The sequence below is a fragment of the Hyalella azteca genome, unplaced genomic scaffold (assembly GCF_000764305.2).
Source record: "Hyalella azteca isolate HAZT.00-mixed unplaced genomic scaffold, Hazt_2.0.2 contig10975, whole genome shotgun sequence".
NCBI lineage: Eukaryota > Metazoa > Arthropoda > Malacostraca > Amphipoda > Hyalellidae > Hyalella > Hyalella azteca.
In genome coordinates this window covers 14,543-34,109 of record NW_025940989.1, presented here as the reverse complement: position 1 = coordinate 34,109, position 19,567 = coordinate 14,543, and the positions used below count along the sequence as shown (strand labels likewise).

The 19,567-nt window shown below is 36.9% G+C and overlaps 1 protein-coding gene across 1 annotated transcript in view; it reads right to left on the bottom strand.

Annotated features, from left to right (window-relative positions):
* Window positions 1–19,567, bottom strand: part of LOC108670127 (protein nervous wreck) — a 33,468-nt gene that overhangs the window by 10,765 nt on the left and 3,136 nt on the right. The window contains exons 4-16 of the mRNA XM_018157579.2: window positions 19,363–19,448; window positions 19,292–19,331; window positions 18,851–18,987; window positions 16,168–16,231; window positions 15,490–15,618; window positions 14,890–15,012; window positions 14,223–14,411; window positions 13,486–13,663; window positions 12,822–12,925; window positions 11,989–12,101; window positions 11,388–11,485; window positions 8,943–9,097; window positions 78–311 (exon numbers count right to left, since the gene is read on the bottom strand). Of these exons, the coding sequence (XP_018013068.1) occupies window positions 78–311; window positions 8,943–9,097; window positions 11,388–11,485; window positions 11,989–12,101; window positions 12,822–12,925; window positions 13,486–13,663; window positions 14,223–14,411; window positions 14,890–15,012; window positions 15,490–15,618; window positions 16,168–16,231; window positions 18,851–18,987; window positions 19,292–19,331; window positions 19,363–19,448 (1,650 nt within the window). The remainder of the gene's footprint in view (window positions 1–77; window positions 312–8,942; window positions 9,098–11,387; window positions 11,486–11,988; window positions 12,102–12,821; window positions 12,926–13,485; window positions 13,664–14,222; window positions 14,412–14,889; window positions 15,013–15,489; window positions 15,619–16,167; window positions 16,232–18,850; window positions 18,988–19,291; window positions 19,332–19,362; window positions 19,449–19,567) is intronic.

Sequence of the window (19,567 nt, the reverse complement as noted above, 5' to 3'; positions counted from 1 at the left end):
GGTCGCTACAAGCGATAGGATGACACATTCTTCTACCTTCTGTTAATTTAATATCAGCTACTCCTTCTACTCCTCACCTCAGGCGTGAGAGGCTCGCCGTCAGCCCCACATTCCTCCACGACGAGGGATGGGAAGAGGCCCCTCATCCCCCGCACCTCCCCCATCCACCAGCCGTCATCGACGTCGTGCACGTCGCGCGTCAGCACCTTGATCACCTCGCCCTCCTCGAACGTCAGCTCCTCGTGACACGTCGCCTCGTAGTCGTACAGCGCCACGCAGTACTCGCCTGCTGACGTCACCACATTAGTCGTCTGCTGACGTCACCACATTAGTCGCCTGCTGACGTCACCACATTAGTCGCCTGCTGACGTCACCACATTAGTCGACTGCTGACGTCACCACATTAGTCGTCTGCTGACGTCACCACATTAGTCGTCTGCTGACGTCACCACATTAGTCGCCTGCTGACGCCAGTAGGAGTGCCTACAGCTAATATTTTGTCAGCATAAGTACCCCGCTGACGTCACGACAACAAAGAAGTTTCCACGCTTCAAAGAAAGAAAAGCTGACAGTTTTGTTCAACTTTAGTCTTCTCCTGACGCCGATTGCAGTGATTATGGCTGAATTTTTTTTAATTAGTCTTTTCATGACGTTCCGTAGGTTTTGCAAAAATCAGACCAAAATGTCAGCAGGAATAGAGTCAGCAATTGATGCAGGCGCGGACACAACCTCTCATTATTAAACAACAAATAATCTGATCAACTGACAATATTTTTTCCTCCTGCATCGATGCGTGCAATATTATAAGCATATTTCTACCAAACATATAAAAATTTATTCCTGAATAAATAAATATTCAAACAGTTTCCTAACATTCGGTGAAGAAAGCGCTCATAATTTAATGCGAATTCAATATAAAATACCGATATCAAGATGCAGTCATGAAGGCTCATCACACCGTCATCACTCGGACTCACCACACCGCCATCACTCGGACTCATCGCACCGCCATCACCTGGACTCATCACACCATCATCACTTGGACTCATCACACCGCCATCACTACAGTCACAGCTGGAAGTCGTCACCTTCGATGTGGCTGTGCTGTTCATGTTCGGAAAATGGAAGCACTCATCATCTCAAATATTTCAAACTAAAGGATAAATTATATAATATTACGGCAACGCACTGCAGAGCTACTGGTATCTGCAAAATTACAAAATTACGCATAAAATGTTCTACTTAATAAACACTGAGAGCTGCAATTGTGAAATAAATTAGAGTGCAAAGGCGCATTTCAGTCCCTGCATAATTATAAGCTGGTTGTAATGTTGCTGAATGCAGTGGCCGTATAGCTGTGGTGTGTACAACAACTTTAGTCGCGTACTTGAGTTTTGTGAAGTAATCAAAGTTGCTTTACTACGAAGAAGAGGCACCATGAACTTACACCAATGTAGAGAATTATAGCTACAGAAGTAAGGAAACATGAAATCTTCTAAAAACTAGGCAAACACCATGTAATACTCACGTGTAAAGCTACATCTTTCTACAATTTTTTTCACATCTTTGGATGAAAATCTTAGGAGCCAAAGATGACAATCTGTTAATTTTTTTTAATATCTTTGGATGAAATTCTTAGGAGCCAAAGATGACAATCTTTTAATTTCAAGTTGTACAGGATCGTGAAAACACGCGGTCAACTGGATACGCACAATATACGCTGAAGAACAACCTCGACGCAACATGAATAAGAAAGTTACCTATGAGGGAAATCATGACAGCGAAGAGTTTTCTCAACTCTACCGCTGCAGTGGCCACTCTAAATACATTTTCTACCATACCTGCAAGCAACGAAATACGCTGACGGAAATACGTTAGCATTAATGTCAGCAATTCCCACTATAAGAAAATACGCACTGGAATTGCGCTAATTATATCAAACGTCAGTTCTGACTTGAATAATATTATAGAATGTCGACTCAAGCGGGAAGTTGATTCTTATCCACCTCATTTTAAGGATAGCCTAAATTTTGAGTAGCGTGCACTCACTGGCCGATAGTTGAGCGTGGAAAAAGATAGAATTCCATGAAGATCTTCCGGTGCGAAGACGTATTCTGAACACCGATAGCTCTGACGTGACATGTCCGTGCGAACGAAGAGATTAACAAACATAAAGTAAAGTAATTTTATAAAAGTCTGCTATGTTCATCACCCCGTCTGTTGTGTTAAGGATAATTGTTGGAGTTTGCATCCCCCAAATGAAGGCAAGCGAGTCGATGTAAACTTAATTCTGGCACATGTTTTTATTTTCAAATTACTTATCCTTATGTAATTAGAAAACCAGCCCCTGCTTGTCATGGAAACTCAACTCCCCGAACTATGCGTTTGTTCATAGTAATGAACTGATATTTCTAAAACAAAAAGTGCCCCACACGGTACCCAAACACAGATATAATAATTGCTCTCGCAACAAATCTTAAGCAAGACGATTACGAAACTTCTCATTGGTATACGTGTTCGTTATTTGGCACAGACGTTACAAAATGAAAAAGTAAATGTCGCTTTAAAAACTACTATGTCAAAAATATTGGGACATTCTTTTACAAATTAGACCAGGATCACGATGGTACATCCATCAATTAGTAAGGTTTGGTCAAATTATGAACCATTACTTTGTTTCGTGATTTTATTTATATGTATTTTCAGATGTGTTCATTGAATATTAATACCTAGCATTCTTTGGCAGCGGTTATTATTTCGTACTTTTTTAAGATTAAAACAAAGATGTAACACGACAACAAGAGATATAAAACAAAATGAATTCATGAATAATTTCAAAATATCATACCTTTACAGAATGCAAAATAAATCTGAACAATTTTTGCATAGCAACATACATAGTAAAACAACTTTAAATAGAATTTCGACGAAATTATAGCGACATACTCTCCCTCAGGCAAGTAGTTTGCCAAGAATGACGTCACAGGCAGGAGAAAAAGCAGTAAGAATAGCTCCCTAAGAGTAAAAATTTGCGCTTTAACTTTGTTCATAAAGAGTTCATAATTTGACGCAAATAAATTCTGTTCTCAGTGAGTAACTTTCACGCCATGTTTTTCGATGCTGAATATTGAGATAAACGTTATGGTGTGCACAAAGAGGACCGTCTTAAGATCGCTTAAGATCGTGACAACGCTATTGTTATTGATATTATTAACGATATTGTTATTGATATTATTAACGATATTGTTATTGATATTATTAACGATATTGTTATTGATATTATTAACGTGGGCGGGACAAACCAAGCATGGTGTTCCCCTTATCAATATGAAATGCAGATCAGCTCCATGAAACTTCTCCCATGGACAGAGCAATTCTATTTGCATGAATATATCAGACAACAAATCAATTCTTCGCTGTAGCTCGACATTCTTAAATTTCCCTGCAAATGCAGTGAGTGATGAACGTGTCATTTCTGATCAAAGTCTTTACTAATGTAAGCAAAATTATCAGCTATTTTATTTTTAAAGTATATTATTATAATATGTACGTGTTAACAAAGTCACAACAAAAAGTATTCAGTGAGTCAAAGAGAATAAAATTTTCCTCCTAATTACATTTCAGTGGTTGAATAACGAAACGAATTTGAATTTAGAAAAATTTCAGATGAATGGGAGACTCATTCTTAGATTGAAGTTTGTGAACCATCAATTTCTTCTCTGATGGACGCTAATGCAAGTTCAGTTTCTTTATTCAATTCAAGAAGCAGCAAAACAGCAGCAGTTGATTCAGGCGATAACAACTGCGTAAATACAACTATAATCGTGACAACAAAATTTCTATTTCTACGTGAATCGTCTTATGATAATCAGCTGCTAATTCATCACTACATTATTACATAGTAAAGTGCACATAAACCTACAGTATGATAAACTGTACGAACATATTAGGGCAGGTCAGTTGGTTAAAACTTTTATGTTAGAATTTTCGCCTGTGCGGCAGCGACAAAATCGTGATTTTCTGTTGGATTTAAAAATTTTTACAAAGTTCGCTCGAGCAGCTACTACAATAATGATAAAATCTAAACTATATTCAGGCTCTCGCCAAATATATTTTTACGGTTAGGCACTGAATTGAAATAATGCAATGGCGATATTAATTATAAATTACCACATACAACTATTGGTGAAATTTTCATCGATTGCGCAAATTCTTCAGCGCCAGAATAACTTCAATTAATTTCGTGCCAAAAAACCTCTTAAGATAATTTTTTATAATCAAGCAAGAGCAAATGAACGCCGCGCCATTTACTGGAATTGAAAAATATTGATATTGATTGAAAAATATTGATGGAGATTACTGGAATATTAAGTTAATATACAATAGAATTGTAATATTTCGTAAAGATATGATGATAAATGCAAGATAAAACTACTCTATCGCCCATCCAATTTCTCGCGGCGTACAAGTAGCAATTGGTTTTGGGTCTGCAAAATTTGGATTGTTCATTCAGACTCTGAATTATTCACTCTAAGTAGGATGCAGCAGCCTGCAATCCTCAAGAAAAACATTGCTTTTAATAAGCAATGGCACAACAAACGACAAAACGTATATGAAATTACAATCACCTTTATGTATAAAATGTATCCCACTTACTTTAACAAAAAAAATAATTTTTGAATGAGTTCACAACCGCATAAGGACACAACCATGAAGGCAACAAACAACCTCTTCAAAGGCACACATCTGCAGCGACCGCTCAGTTCACTGCCAGCAAAAATACTGCCTTAACATTAAAGGCAAATACTGCCTTAAAAATAAAAACATTAAACACTGCCCGATAAGGCTGGAGGCGCGCTACATTTGGCACTCAGTTCATCAGTTGATAAGTTGTATCCACATTTAACTTCCAACATCAAAGGCACGATAATAAGCATTGAGTAACACAACTCGTTGTACACAAAGCAGAAGTATGAAGCATTTAATATTATTACACAATAGCTCATGTACTAGCGACAAAAAATCCGTGAAACTACGTAAAATTAAGCGAAATCTGGCGAAACTTTTAAATGTCTTAGTGATTTTAGTTTTAAGATAAGCCAAAAAAATTGAATGCTTTATAATAAATCTAATTCTTTTTCCAGTATAGAGTAGCTAGAATTTATGGTATGGGTTAAGTGACCTCGATTTGTATGTAGCATTTAATTTTCATAATGAATACCCGGATGATCATTTGCGTTGTCCACATTAATTCTCATTAAATTTAATGGGAATTCAATTCGATGACAATGATGACTGTAGTGAAATGTAATTTATGCCACAAAGTGATTGAATTATGAGCCGGATTTGATATCGTTTATCATTTTAATTTACATCAGTTCTGCATTTAAATTAGTGAATCTGGACTACCATTTTCTGATATGAGAAGATCTCCAATAATGAGCGTGATGTAGCGTATAAATGAGCGTGATGTTTGTAGCGTCTCTCGATGCTTTCAAGCAGCTAAACTGCCAGCGTTGACGAGGCGTAAGAAGCGACTAAGGAGAAGCGTAGACGTGAGAGAAATTGCCAGTGAGTGAACAATAATTGAAATGTTTGTAGAATTGTAATATTTCGTAAAGATATGATGATAAATGCAAGATAAAACTACTCTATCGCCCATCCAATTTCTCGCGGCGTACAAGTAGCAATTGGTTTTGGGTCTGCAAAATTTGGATTGTTCATTCAGACTCTGAATTATTCACTCTAAGTAGGATGCAGCAGCCTGCAATCCTCAAGAAAAACATTGCTTTTAATAAGCAATGGCACAACAAACGACAAAACGTATATGAAATTACAATCACCTTTATGTATAAAATGTATCCCACTTACTTTAACAAAAAAAATAATTTTTGAATGAGTTCACAACCGCATAAGGACACAACCATGAAGGCAACAAACAACCTCTTCAAAGGCACACATCTGCAGCGACCGCTCAGTTCACTGCCAGCAAAAATACTGCCTTAACATTAAAGGCAAATACTGCCTTAAAAATAAAAACATTAAACACTGCCCGATAAGGCTGGAGGCGCGCTACATTTGGCACTCAGTTCATCAGTTGATAAGTTGTATCCACATTTAACTTCCAACATCAAAGGCACGATAATAAGCATTGAGTAACACAACTCGTTGTACACAAAGCAGAAGTATGAAGCATTTAATATTATTACACAATAGCTCATGTACTAGCGACAAAAAATCCGTGAAACTACGTAAAATTAAGCGAAATCTGGCGAAACTTTTAAATGTCTTAGTGATTTTAGTTTTAAGATAAGCCAAAAAAATTGAATGCTTTATAATAAATCTAATTCTTTTTCCAGTATAGAGTAGCTAGAATTTATGGTATGGGTTAAGTGACCTCGATTTGTATGTAGCATTTAATTTTCATAATGAATACCCGGATGATCATTTGCGTTGTCCACATTAATTCTCATTAAATTTAATGGGAATTCAATTCGATGACAATGATGACTGTAGTGAAATGTAATTTATGCCACAAAGTGATTGAATTATGAGCCGGATTTGATATCGTTTATCATTTTAATTTACATCAGTTCTGCATTTAAATTAGTGAATCTGGACTACCATTTTCTGATATGAGAAGATCTCCAATAATGAGCGTGATGTAGCGTATAAATGAGCGTGATGTTTGTAGCGTCTCTCGATGCTTTCAAGCAGCTAAACTGCCAGCGTTGACGAGGCGTAAGAAGCGACTAAGGAGAAGCGTAGACGTGAGAGAAATTGCCAATGAGTGAACAATAATTGAAATGTTTGAACTATGGAAACATCACTTGAGATTTCTTCATCTATGAAATATATATTTACATTGCATTAAAAGGTCGTGGTTAGCGCTAGCGAATGTGTTATGATGCACTAAAGCAGGCCTTAGTATTCTAGACAAGAGCAAAAGATCAAAGACAAACATTAATGAGTTGTGGGTAATGGCCAGCGGATTTGTCTGGTAAATATATTGCAAAATTTATTGCAAAAATATTGCTTGGTTTTTATTGTTTCTCCTGTAAAAATGTTAAGTTCATTATGCTTTGAAGAGTTTTTGCACATTCTGCATGTGCATAGAACGTAAGTCCCGAGGCAGTAAGTTTTTTAAACAAGTGGCACAGAGAGAATGTTCAGCAGTAATTGTAGAATTGTTTTCAGCTATAAAAATTCTAACGAGAATTGTGTTCCGCAAACACGAATGTGAATTCAAGATGTCGGGAAGAAGCGTAAAGCAAGCTGAACTTAGGTGAGCTACTTAGGAATTTTGATATAGCAGGACTACGTACGCGAGATGCGGTGGTGATGTGGTGGTGGTGGTGGGAACGAGCATACAGGGAATAGAGGCAACTCAGTTAAAATCAACCAACGTTCAAATCAACAAATGTTTCTATCAATTATAAATCTTCTGTACAGCCAAGGAACATGGAGCAGATTTTACAGCAGGAGCAACAATGGAGCACACCAATAATCCGAAACTACAACTCAGTGCAGGGGATTTACTGGCCACGAGACAAAATACGTCTGGTAAAGGCAATGCTACTTAATTAAAACTAATCAAACGTGAATGAAATAAGGGCATCATAGCAATTATTTTATTTTGTCCTGCAATTTTTCTAAGTGCAGTCATTCTTAATTTTTCTAGTAATTTCGAAGGCAGCTTGATAGTCGATAAAAGTTAATACAATGCGACGGCAGTGAAGAATGTCAGAACGTTGAAGCTGTTGAGTTAGTCATCTGAAGCACGAGTAATTTTTACATATTTTATGCTCTGGTCGTGAATGATCTCGAAGTGAATGATGCATGAATACAGTCACCGAAAAAGACCGTTTACTTAAGTTTTCATGATGTTTTCACTTCCCGTTATCTTGTAAGCCAGGCAGGTGATTGCAAGGTTAAAAATTTCAAAGATGTTTGTTGCATAACATTGAAAACTCTTCACGTGGACTCGCGAAATGAGTTCTGTCTTTCAACTCAACTCAAATCATTAAAAAATCAATACGCTAACAAAATTTTAAACAATCAAACAAAATCTACGTAGCTTGGGGGGAATTTTCGCAAACTGCCGATGCTTCACTAGCACTGCGGAATTGACAGCCAAAAGACATGGGTGATGTCCAGAACACCCGATGGGCAATCAACAATCAATCCATGATATTATTTAATAACAAGTTAATTTATGACATAATATGTTGTCATTATAGCGACACCCATTGCATTAATATTGTAGAGATATATATTGAGACGACTTACTATCGTAATTGTATCTATTAAATCAACATTCCTTTGCACCCATCAAGATAACACAACCAACTTAACTAGAGTCATTATGACAACGAATAAATGAATGCAGCATTCAACGTGGTTACGCAATCAAGTAATAACTCCAGGGCGTTGATAAAATATTCATGAAAATTTCAACAATTTTTTTTTCAATCACAGAAGATGTTTTACGTAAGCTGCCCTTGTGTGATATCAGCTATACTTTGTGTTAGCATACACAACTTTCATACAGATCACACTAATAATTTTAGCAAGACACATCGCTAAAAATTGTCAGGTTAATTTTTATTATGAATAATCAAGGACCTGAATGATCAATTTTTATTATGAATCAATCTTCAAGCGGTGGACCTGTTGGGTAAATGCGAGGCTCTCGCAGCAAAAGTTTCATGAGCAAGAAAAAATTTAAAGCTATGGCGACACCTCTACCCGATTCATAAACTTCCAGGAATTTATTCAGGCTCTGAATTATTCACTCTAAGTAGAGTGCAGCAGCCTGTGATCATCTAGGAATAAGCATTGCCTTTAATCAGCAATAGCGCAGCAAACGACAAAACGTATATGAAATTACAATCATTGATTGTAATGAATCACATTGATTTTGTCAAGGGACAAAAAAATACCCCCGCCACCTCGGGGGGCTGAGAGGGGGGCTCAATCCCCTCGTCGTCGTCGGGGGGTTGCGTGGGGGCGGCAGCGGGGATCTCATCGTCGCCCTCGTCCCCCCAGTTGACGTCCACGGGGTTCACAGGGTCCCAGGACGCGAACCCGTCTTGAACTAATGAACAATGTTATGTTTTATTGATGTCTAGTGTGATAAATTAGTGCTTTATTAATGTCTAGTGTGGTAAATTTGAGCGTTAATATTTAATTAATATCTATAGATGATGATCAATATATCTATAGAATTAATTCTATTAATATTAATAGAATAAATATTAATAGAATTCTATTAATATCTATAGAATTAGATGATGATCAATCTAATTATATAAATTACACAACGTAGGACTGGGCTGGCTGCACTAAAACATCGTTGATCAATAAAAAAAAAAATTAAAAATTGCATTTAAGATGCATAAGTCTTTTGTTCATCCTAAATATTAGCCAAAATCACCAAAATTAACTAACCTCTCTTTTCATAATTTCGAAAAGGAAACGCTTCCGAGACTATAAATAAGACTGGGAGTTTTCTTCCTTTAAATCAGTGTTTCCCAAAAGTGGGCGATATTGCCCCCCTATGGGCGGTGGAAAGATTTGGGGGGGCGGTAAGGAAGAAGAGGGCGGTAGGGGGCGATAGGGGGCGGTAGCCCGAAGTAAATGTCAGAAATTTGAACGTTTGTTTGACGATATGTACACAACACGTGCAGCACATGACTCCCAGCGATGGTTTTTTCACGCAGATCTGTTTTTTAACCTCTCCTGGGTTTACGCCTCGGACAAATTAACGGCCGGTCTCACGGAAAATTTCCAAATTCAATGGTCAAGGAATATCTCTCAAACTAGTGAACTCAACTCGATGAAACTTGGTACAGGTATTCATTGGGACCTAACGATAATGTTTTGATCGTGAAAATTGTTTGAATTTTGCCATCGTTTGTTTTTGCTTTAATTATATGACAATACGGGCGTAAATTCACAGTGATCAAGTATAGTAATTAATTCATTCATTAGAATTAAATAACATTTAGAATAGTTCTCATTGAGGTATGAATCCAACCTACTCGAGTAATTAATTCATTCATTAGTATTAAATAAAATTTAGAATTGTTCTCATATAAGCGCAAAAATTAGGGTTATTACTAACAGGCGAAATTCCAGCAAGCCAACTGAAAAAGCAATCAATAACAACAAATTTTTTATATGAATGCAATTATGAACGAAATCATTGTGAAAAATTGAAGAAAAAAATTAACGGTTCTTTTATTTGTCTCGAAAATGGTCAGAGGTTTTTCATTCTACATTTAGAGAATTTAGAAAATAGTTTAAATCTGAATAAAAGGTCAAATTTTCGTAATTTTCGGGCGTTGATAAGTAAGAAAAATAATTTTTTCATTAAAATTTGACCACGCAATTAAGAAAGCAAATAAAATTCATTTTGTTTTCAAGCCTACATGAAGAAAACTCTACGGAATTTACTACAAATATTTAATTATCTCTCTCGGTAATGGATGCGAGTAATCTATGGGCTAGAAAAATTTCAAGATATTATTAATCATCAAGATACCTAATATCATACACAACTATATCTCAAATATGCTTCAATGTCTACTATATTCGTATTTCTTTCATAATATAAATAAGTATGCATTGAATACAAGTTAAAAAGATAATGAGTTAATTATCAAGATAACAAATATAGCATGCTATGATAATATAATATTGATATAGATAATATGATATCATATATCTATCTATGATAATATAATATAGATATAGATAATAGCATAACATAATATAGTTTAATTATCAAGATATAATAAGCATGCATTGTATACAAGTTAATAAGACGATGAGATAATTATCAAGATAACAAATATCATATACAACTATATCTCAAATATGCTTCGACGCCTACTATATTCGTATTTCATTCATAACATAAATAAGTATTGTATACAAGTTAATAAGATAATGAGATAATCATAAAGATAACAAATATCATACACAACTATACCTCCTACCTATACCTATACCTTATACAGAACTATACACAACTATATAATAGTGTAGTTAGGCAGAAGTTCTTCATTTATACAGGTTTGATTGAAGACCAGAGCGTACTTACATAAGTACGCTCTGGTCTTCAATCAAACCTGTATAAATGAACAACTATATAACTATACCAATATGCTTCAACGCCTACTATATTCGTATTTCCTTTATACTATAAATAATTATTCATTGAATCCAAGTTAATAAGATACTGAGATAATTATCAAGATAACAAATATAGCGTGCTATGTTAATATAATATAGATATAGATAATAACAAAATATAATATAGATAATTATCAAGATATAATAAGTATACATTGTATACAAATAATAAGATAATGAGACCTCGCCCTTGTAGTTCCTGGCGCTGATCCAGCCGTCACCATCACCCTCGCCCAGCAGCTCCAGCTCCTCGTTCTCCATGAAGCTTAACTCGTCGGGGTTTTGGCTCTATAATGAATAACAACATAAATAATATAATAATATAAAAATAATATACGATTAAGGAAAAATATAACTCAGTACTCACTGCAGTGAGTGACAGAGAGCGCATTTTCTCGTCGACGAAAACGTGAAGTCACGGACGGACAGAGANTGCAGCGTACTAAATTTCAAGAAAGAGGCGTATGTCTGTGGGGGCGCTTGAAATTCACTAGGGAGCGAAAGGGGGCGCCAGCCTGAAAAAGTTTGGGAACCACTGCTCTAAATAAGCAATAAATCTTAGCAGCCAAAATATTGTGTTTCTGCCTACCAGCACAATAAAAAAATATAAATAAAACAATAGGGAAAGTTGCGTTCATGAACACGCGAGTTTGTTATAGGAAGAGTAAACTCCTTCTCTTGACTTCCCTAATCAGAAAAATAGTACTGAATGTTTTATAATTATACTGTAGAGTCATAGATATCAAGCTAAAATTAAAAGCTATATATAATTAATTTATAATAAGGAACATAAACAACGAACCTTCGTTGGGCGGCTGCGCGTCGGTCGTCTGCCGCTGCAACGGCGCGTTGCGATCTCCGTCACCGGCGCCCTCCCCGCCCTCCCCTGCTGTGACGTCACCCTGTGCACGGTGAGGATATGTTGAGGACATGTTGAGGACACGTTGAGGACATGTTGAGGACATGTTGAGGACACGTTGAGGACATGTTGAGGACCTGTCTCTTATACACATCTAGATGTGTATAAGAGACAATGTCAGCACCGCAGAAATACAATTCAGCACAACGACAATCGTTAAAACAAAAGCACCATAATTATCCAAATACGCAGTCATTCATCAAACTGTACTAAACTTTAATCAATATTTGACTTCATTCATAGGAAATAGGACATCAATAAATATTTTGCCATCATATATCAATTTGACATATATATATACTTTTTTTATTCCCCTGTTCAGTTAACATGAACACGACAAATTTAATTGAACACCAGTAACAGTCATCAAGGGTTGCAATAATCATTTGTATCATTGAAGAATAATATATTAATGTCACAAAGTGGCTTAAATACTTATACCGTATGATGGCCTGACCTCTTATCTAACAGACAATGATTATTCTGATACCTGGGCATAGAATAATCATTTGTATCATTGAAGATAATATATTAATGTCACAAAGTGGCTTAAATACTTATACCGTATGATGGCCTGACCTCTTATCTAACAGACAATGATTATTCTGATACTTGGACCTAGAATAATCACTTGTATCATTGGAGGATAATATATTAATGTTAAAAGTGACATAAATGTTTATGTGCCGTATGATGGCCGGACCTCGTCTCTGACGGACAGCGATGAGCCCGAGCGGCTGAGGGTGGCGTCCATGTCCACTGCCAGGCTGTCGCTGTCCACGCTCTTGCTGTAGTCCTCCACCTCCACTGCGGCGGTGGACATGGCAGACAAAATTAGTGTGATTGTAGTTTGAAAATCAGGGTGAATTTTCAGGGATTATAAACCCCATGAAATCCCCCAAAAATCAGTGTAATTCAAGTGTAAAAATCAGTGTAGCCCAGTAAAACCCAACAAATCAGTGATTATAAATCCCATATAATATCAAATAATAAGCCCTCACAATTTAAAAATCAGTGCGATTAGAGAAATGGCATTCTAATAATTTCAACAGAAGTTAAATAATAATCGGCAAGGTCTGATGTTTAAGAAATTCATTAAATCTAACAATGATTTTCATGACAGCATATGAGCCTGGCATCGAAATGAAACTTTTCTAAATATTATTAATTGTGTGGACGATCGGTCATATGTAGAAATAAAAATTAATCTTGTTATGGCAAAGCTTTAGTTGTTTTAAGGATTTTATGTCTGGAGCATAAAATTTCTAAAATGGTGTTCTCGATATAAATTTTTTTGCAAAATCAACAGCATTATACTGTTAATAGTAAATTAATGAAAATTATCTTGTCAAACTAGTAATTCTGACCTCCACCATCTCTAAGAGCTTCAACTTTAGCTTCAGCTTTCATCTTCTCAGTTTCAGCGCGCCGTATGAGCTGCTTCAGCTCTTCAATTCTCGCTTCAGGGTCTCCCACTGGAGCGCCTTCTTCAGGCTTGCCTCCAGACTGAAGCTTCTGAATGCGACGGCAGCAATCACGGATCACCTGAAACATCGGAGAGAGTTTTATGAAGAACCTTCATCACCTTCATCAAATTCATCACCTTTATCATATTCATCACCTTCATCCTAGTCATCACCTTCATCATATTCATCACCTTTATCATAGTCATCACCTTCATCATATTCATCACCTTCATCATATTCATCACCTTCATCAATTCATCACCGTATTGGAGAAATTTCCCTTCAAACAGGGAACGATTAGGACACGGAGTCGCTCTCTCAAGACGGTAATTTGAACTTACATACGTACATCGAACATAGCAATAATGCGTTTGAAATAGAAGAAAAAATATATAGTCTACAATCTGTAGCAAAAAAAAACAATACTTTATGGGCCCAGCTAAGCAATTTTCAAGATTGCCGACAAAGTGCAGTGAAGGCAAGAAATATATTGTATGACACATTAGAAGTAAAGCAATAAACGGTATATTATGCAGTTGTTGCACAGCAACTAAAGGAAAATAGCTCGGTGAGAGAAGCGCAGGAAACATGCATCCTCCTTCTCTATCACTACAGTGTAGAATAAACGCCTCCCTTACCTTCACTTCTTTGGTTATTCTGGCGACGCATTTCTTGCCCTCCTGCTCCAACATTTCCTTGTGGTTTGCATCGATGATGGTGATCTTACCCACAGCATCTTCGTCTGAAGGATCGAAGTCATACTGTACATTCTGGCCCAGCATCGGGTAGAAGGTCAGGTAGCAGCGCAGGTTGTACCCTCTCGTGATCTCAAGGAGAAGAAAAAACGTTTTAATTATTTTCCTACTCGAACCAACCACTCGTACTTGCCATTGAGTCAGTTTTCAAGGTGAGGATTACTAAGTAATAGAGAGAAAGCAGCTTGATCCACAATCAACTTGGCTCATTATGGCTCCGGTTCCCCGGTTTTATGAGCATTCGCAGCGCGTTTGAGGAGTTGTTAGTCATTCATTTATTTAGTCCCCGCCCTGCTCAGCTCTGACAAAGATTCTCCATCAAGAAACGGGGTCGTAAAAGTAAAGGTTTTATGAGCTTACGAACCATGTACGCTACCTCGTGTACTGTATAAGCTTGCATCGTGCAAAGCTCTCTAATATCTATGGATAATAACAAACGTTGAATTAGTTTTCGATTTTTGTACAAAAGTTTCAGTTCTTGTGTTTACAGTCACTGTCCTCCACACACAGTTATAGCGCCAGTTTTCCCCAGTTTAGAGCTTCTACTCACAGTCTGGGCCTGATCGCGGATCTTGGTGTATGAGACCTGAGCAGCAGAGCACGTGAGTAGCTCAGTGCGGCCCAGCAGAGTGATGTACTCCGCCACCTTGTCGTACATGTCGCACTCCATCGTCTTCAAGCCAAAATAGAAGCGATTAACTCACGCCCGGGAAATATTGCGGTCTTATTTACTGTTATAATTCTTCACAGTGCAGAATGTTTAAAATTTAACACAGGCAGTCTTCCACCCAGAGCTACAGAGACAGTACCCTGAGGTACAGAGACAGTACCCAGAGCTACAGAGACAGTACCCTGAGCTACAGAGACAGTACCCCGAAGTACATCCCTGAGCTACAGAGACAGTACCCTGAGCTACAGAGATTACCTGTCTGTCTCGGTACCTGAGGTACAGAGAAAGTACCCTGAGTTGCAGAGACAGTACCCTGAGCTACAGAGACAGTACCCTGAGTTGCAGAGACAGTACCCTGAGTTACAGAGACAGTACCCTGAAGTACAGAGACAGTACCCTGAGATACAGAGACAGTACCCTGAGTTACAGAGACAGTACCCTGAAGTACAGAGACAGTACCCTGAGGTACAGAGACAGTACCCGCAGCATGCGCTCAAAGTCGATCTCGTAGTAGCGGCGCTGGTGAGCGTTCGCGGCGACCAGGGCCAGGATGTAGTCGTTACGCGCGCCGTGGCTCTTCTCGTCGCACATGTCGCGCTTTGATGCAAACTGTAAATTATTTATATAAATTAAAATTACGCTTAATATAAACGAGTATATGAGGTATAAGGACTGATATTTTATTTGACAGTTTACACATTCACCTTTTCAAGCAAACGAGAGTAACTTAAAGGCGTTCATCGCACTTAGAATATAGTTATCTGTATGGCACGCCACACCCATTGCAGTAATCTCCTTACTGGAATAGTAATCATATTTCAAAATGACTGAGGCATGTATATAATTGCAATTATTGTAGAATCCAATAATAATATGTTCCCATTTTACGACAGGTATTCAAAAGTGGAATGAATAAGTATGCCCATTGAGATATGTCAGGAAAAAAAAGTATGACAGCGAAACGAGATAATGGATCGAATCTGGAAAATGTTCTAGCGAAAACAGAAATTCACAGTTTTTACGTAAATCAATCTATTAAAGGGCCAACGTGAACCAAATTTGAATAAAATGTTGTATTTTTAGTGAATGACTTTCATTGAATAGGATTGAATTATTTAATTGAATGTAATGCGAATGACTTTAGTTTAGTATTTAGACCTTAGCGCTGTTCTTCTGAAGCGACGTGATGGACTGGAAGATGGACCCTTTCTTGCGCTTCAGCCTGCGGGCAGCAACAGCATTACCACGCACTAGCATCAACTAGTAGCTAAATATAATCACATTTCCTGCTTTAAAATATAGTCGTCCCTGAAAATAAATAAGTAATTCATTCAGTGACAGAATAGCAAAGATCGTTTCTGAGAATGAAAAGTTTTACCTTTTATCAACTCTGATTTTGTTTGTATTTCAGATTCGAAAAATGAACAGTGGCTCTAATTGATGTGGTTATCTTTTATCTGTTATCTGTTACTTGTTATAATTCACTCGCTGGGAACTCAAATAAGTTAGAAAGGCTTTGACCAAACTCCAGGAAATTGTGTGCTTTACAATGTGCGACATCAACCATTTTCATAAAAAAAATGTTTATGCATTCTGACACTCTACAAGTAGTTATAAATAATAATGAGGGACGCATTTAATATACCTATAAGATACTTATAGATAATTGAATGAACCCTTTAGATATTTATATTTGATAAACTGTCTTTCCTAATGCCCCGATATAGACATCATTTTTTCCGCAGAACAAACATATGCATAGCATTATAAGAAAGATTTGAAGCAAATTAGCTGAAAAACGTAATTTACATTATATGTAGGTAAATTTATATCATCAGAACATCTGTAGGGTAAGCAAAATGTCTCTTAAAGGCACATATTCCTATAGAAAATACAGATAGAAAGCATGTGATAGCTTTCCCGTAACTGACACATGAATGGTCACGTTTTCACATCGATTAATCAATACATGGAAAGTTTTTCATTTCAATGTAAATAAATAAACTTTCAAGAAATCAGAAACAGGAGCCATTTACAGCACAAAGGATATAATCATCAAACTTTCGATAAAGCGATATCATGGCTCATGACTAGGATAAATCTAGGACCAGATCAGCTCTCAATGAGCAAAGTTTATTGTATTCATATTATTCGCTTCTAGAAATGTCACTAAATATAATTGTGAAATACATTATGGGAATACTGTTATTAGCTCCAAAAAATAACAAAAATGAAAGCAGCTGGTTTCTTCCTATAAGCATTTTATTTATAGCGAAAATTGAAGCATTAGAAAAACGGTACTAAAGACATCTTTTGCGAGGTTTTTTTGTAAGAAAGTGCACTAGGTAGGCGTGTCTGAAGTGCTTTTTAAAAATAAAAATATAACACAAATTCAAGGCAGCGCAGGAATAAATTGAAGTCCCATTTGGGTGCCGTGAGGGCAACATCTTATAATAACACCGAGCACTATAACAATTTATCCGACATCCACAACGATTTTAGGATCAATTAAGTTGGTGTTGCTACACTTGGTCGCTTGATTGGACTGAGCGGTGAAGTGTGAGCTCAGCTGCAGCTTGGGAGAGTGACGGGGAAAATTATCCGGTACAGGATCAATACAACTGCCTTATGATCACAAAATTAATCGCCATCGTAACAGGGCCTTACATGCCTGTCATTGGAATCTACAATTAAAAAATAATGATAGATATAGGCTTAACTTATTGCTTAGTTTAGAGCCTCTCAAAAAGAATAGTGTATTTTATATAGCGAAAGCCGAATTTCTCATACATGGGAAGAATTCGCAATTGAATTCATCGAACTCTTCACATTCGCTATGAAGGCTAACAGCAGTAAACGAGAAATCTTCTTTAAACTATTCCTCAAAACGTTTTAGAGGCAGTACACTGTCTCTAACACAGCACACGAAATTAAATCGATATTACAGTCAAGATAATTATAATATAATACAATAATGACAGAGTCAGCAAGCCGCGGTGAGACGCTGTAGAACACAAGAGCTAACTTCGCAACACAACATAGCCGCTTATAACATTTTCCACAGAGGAAATTAGAGGCTCTAATAATAAGCGATATGTGGCTTTTAAAAACATTTCTACGCTTATTATTGAACTACAACTAGCTGACTTTTGTTGAATTTGACGTTCATGAATAAGAATAACGTGACTGCATGTTAGCGTTCCTAATAGAATAAATAGCGGATATTGAAGATAAAAGCATAAGCTATAATTAGATAATATGCATCAATCGAGTTACTTGCATTTGTTTTGATGGGCTAGTAAAGTGGGCGGAAGAAATTCAAACATTAAATACGAAGAAATTGAATTCAAACATAGACAAAAAATCGTGTTTCTGTCATGTCAATCAATCACTGACAAGACAGTCACAACCCTGCGAAATATTGTCAATAATAAAGACCTAATTATATTAACCCTGGTCCAGGGCGCATCAGAGAAAAAAATGGATACCTGAAGAATATTTCCATATTAATGTTAGGATCAACGAGTTTAGGAAGCCAATGAGAAAAAATTGCAAACATAATTAAACGAGGAGAGCGAATACAAATTTATAAAAACTAAAATTTGCCCACATAAGTTCAGAATAAATTTTGCAAATTACATCTCTGCGTCGATTTCGAATATTACATTCTAATCAACACAGAGAAACAAAATTAATAAAATTATGACGATTAATCTTCGTGATAACTTTAAAAAATTAAAGGATGATGAGGTATGGCTGGAATAATGCAATTAACCTGATAATAAAATGATAAAGAAGTATGATCGTGATTAATGACCTGAAAACTTGACAAGCAACTCACTTGTCCTCAGCAGCCGAGGCTTTCTCCCTCGCGTCCATAGCCACGGATTCTTCATCGTAATAAATCTTCTTAAGACGATCCAGCTCCTGCACCTGCAACTGCAACTCCTTCTGGCACTGCACCAGCTGATCGCTCAGCTGCAAACATGTCACAGCTACAATCAGCTTCCCCTTCTAGAACTCTTCCTTGCACAAAAAACCTTCAATACTCGTCCTTCGTAAGTTATGCAGTGAAACCAATTCTTTCTTGCCAAAAATTCAACAACCTCCAAATTTAATATACTTATACGTAGTATAATTGTATATACTTAAATATACCTGAATGTACAACCAGCTGACGTATGCTGACATCTGCAGCTAATTAATATCATAAATTACTCGAACTTTTTCCTTGCAAGTTAGGTTTGAGTTCCCGCAATGACAGGACATATCAGCGGCGCACCTTCTTGCCGAGGTTTGCCGAGCTACCGACCATGCCTCGGCTGCTCATATTGGCTACGCCGAGCTACCGACCATGCCTCGGAGCCGTCCTCCAGTCTAATGTCCGGCACACAGGCGATCTTGCGATTCTGATAGGACGTGGCGAGCTTCAACAGCGCCTAGAGGAAGAATTTTCGTTAATTTTCTATTCGGAAACATTTACTCTTGCGTTAATGTGTATCAAAGCTATGTTTATTTACCTCTTATTTTTATGCAATAGTTTTACTGTGAATTGTCA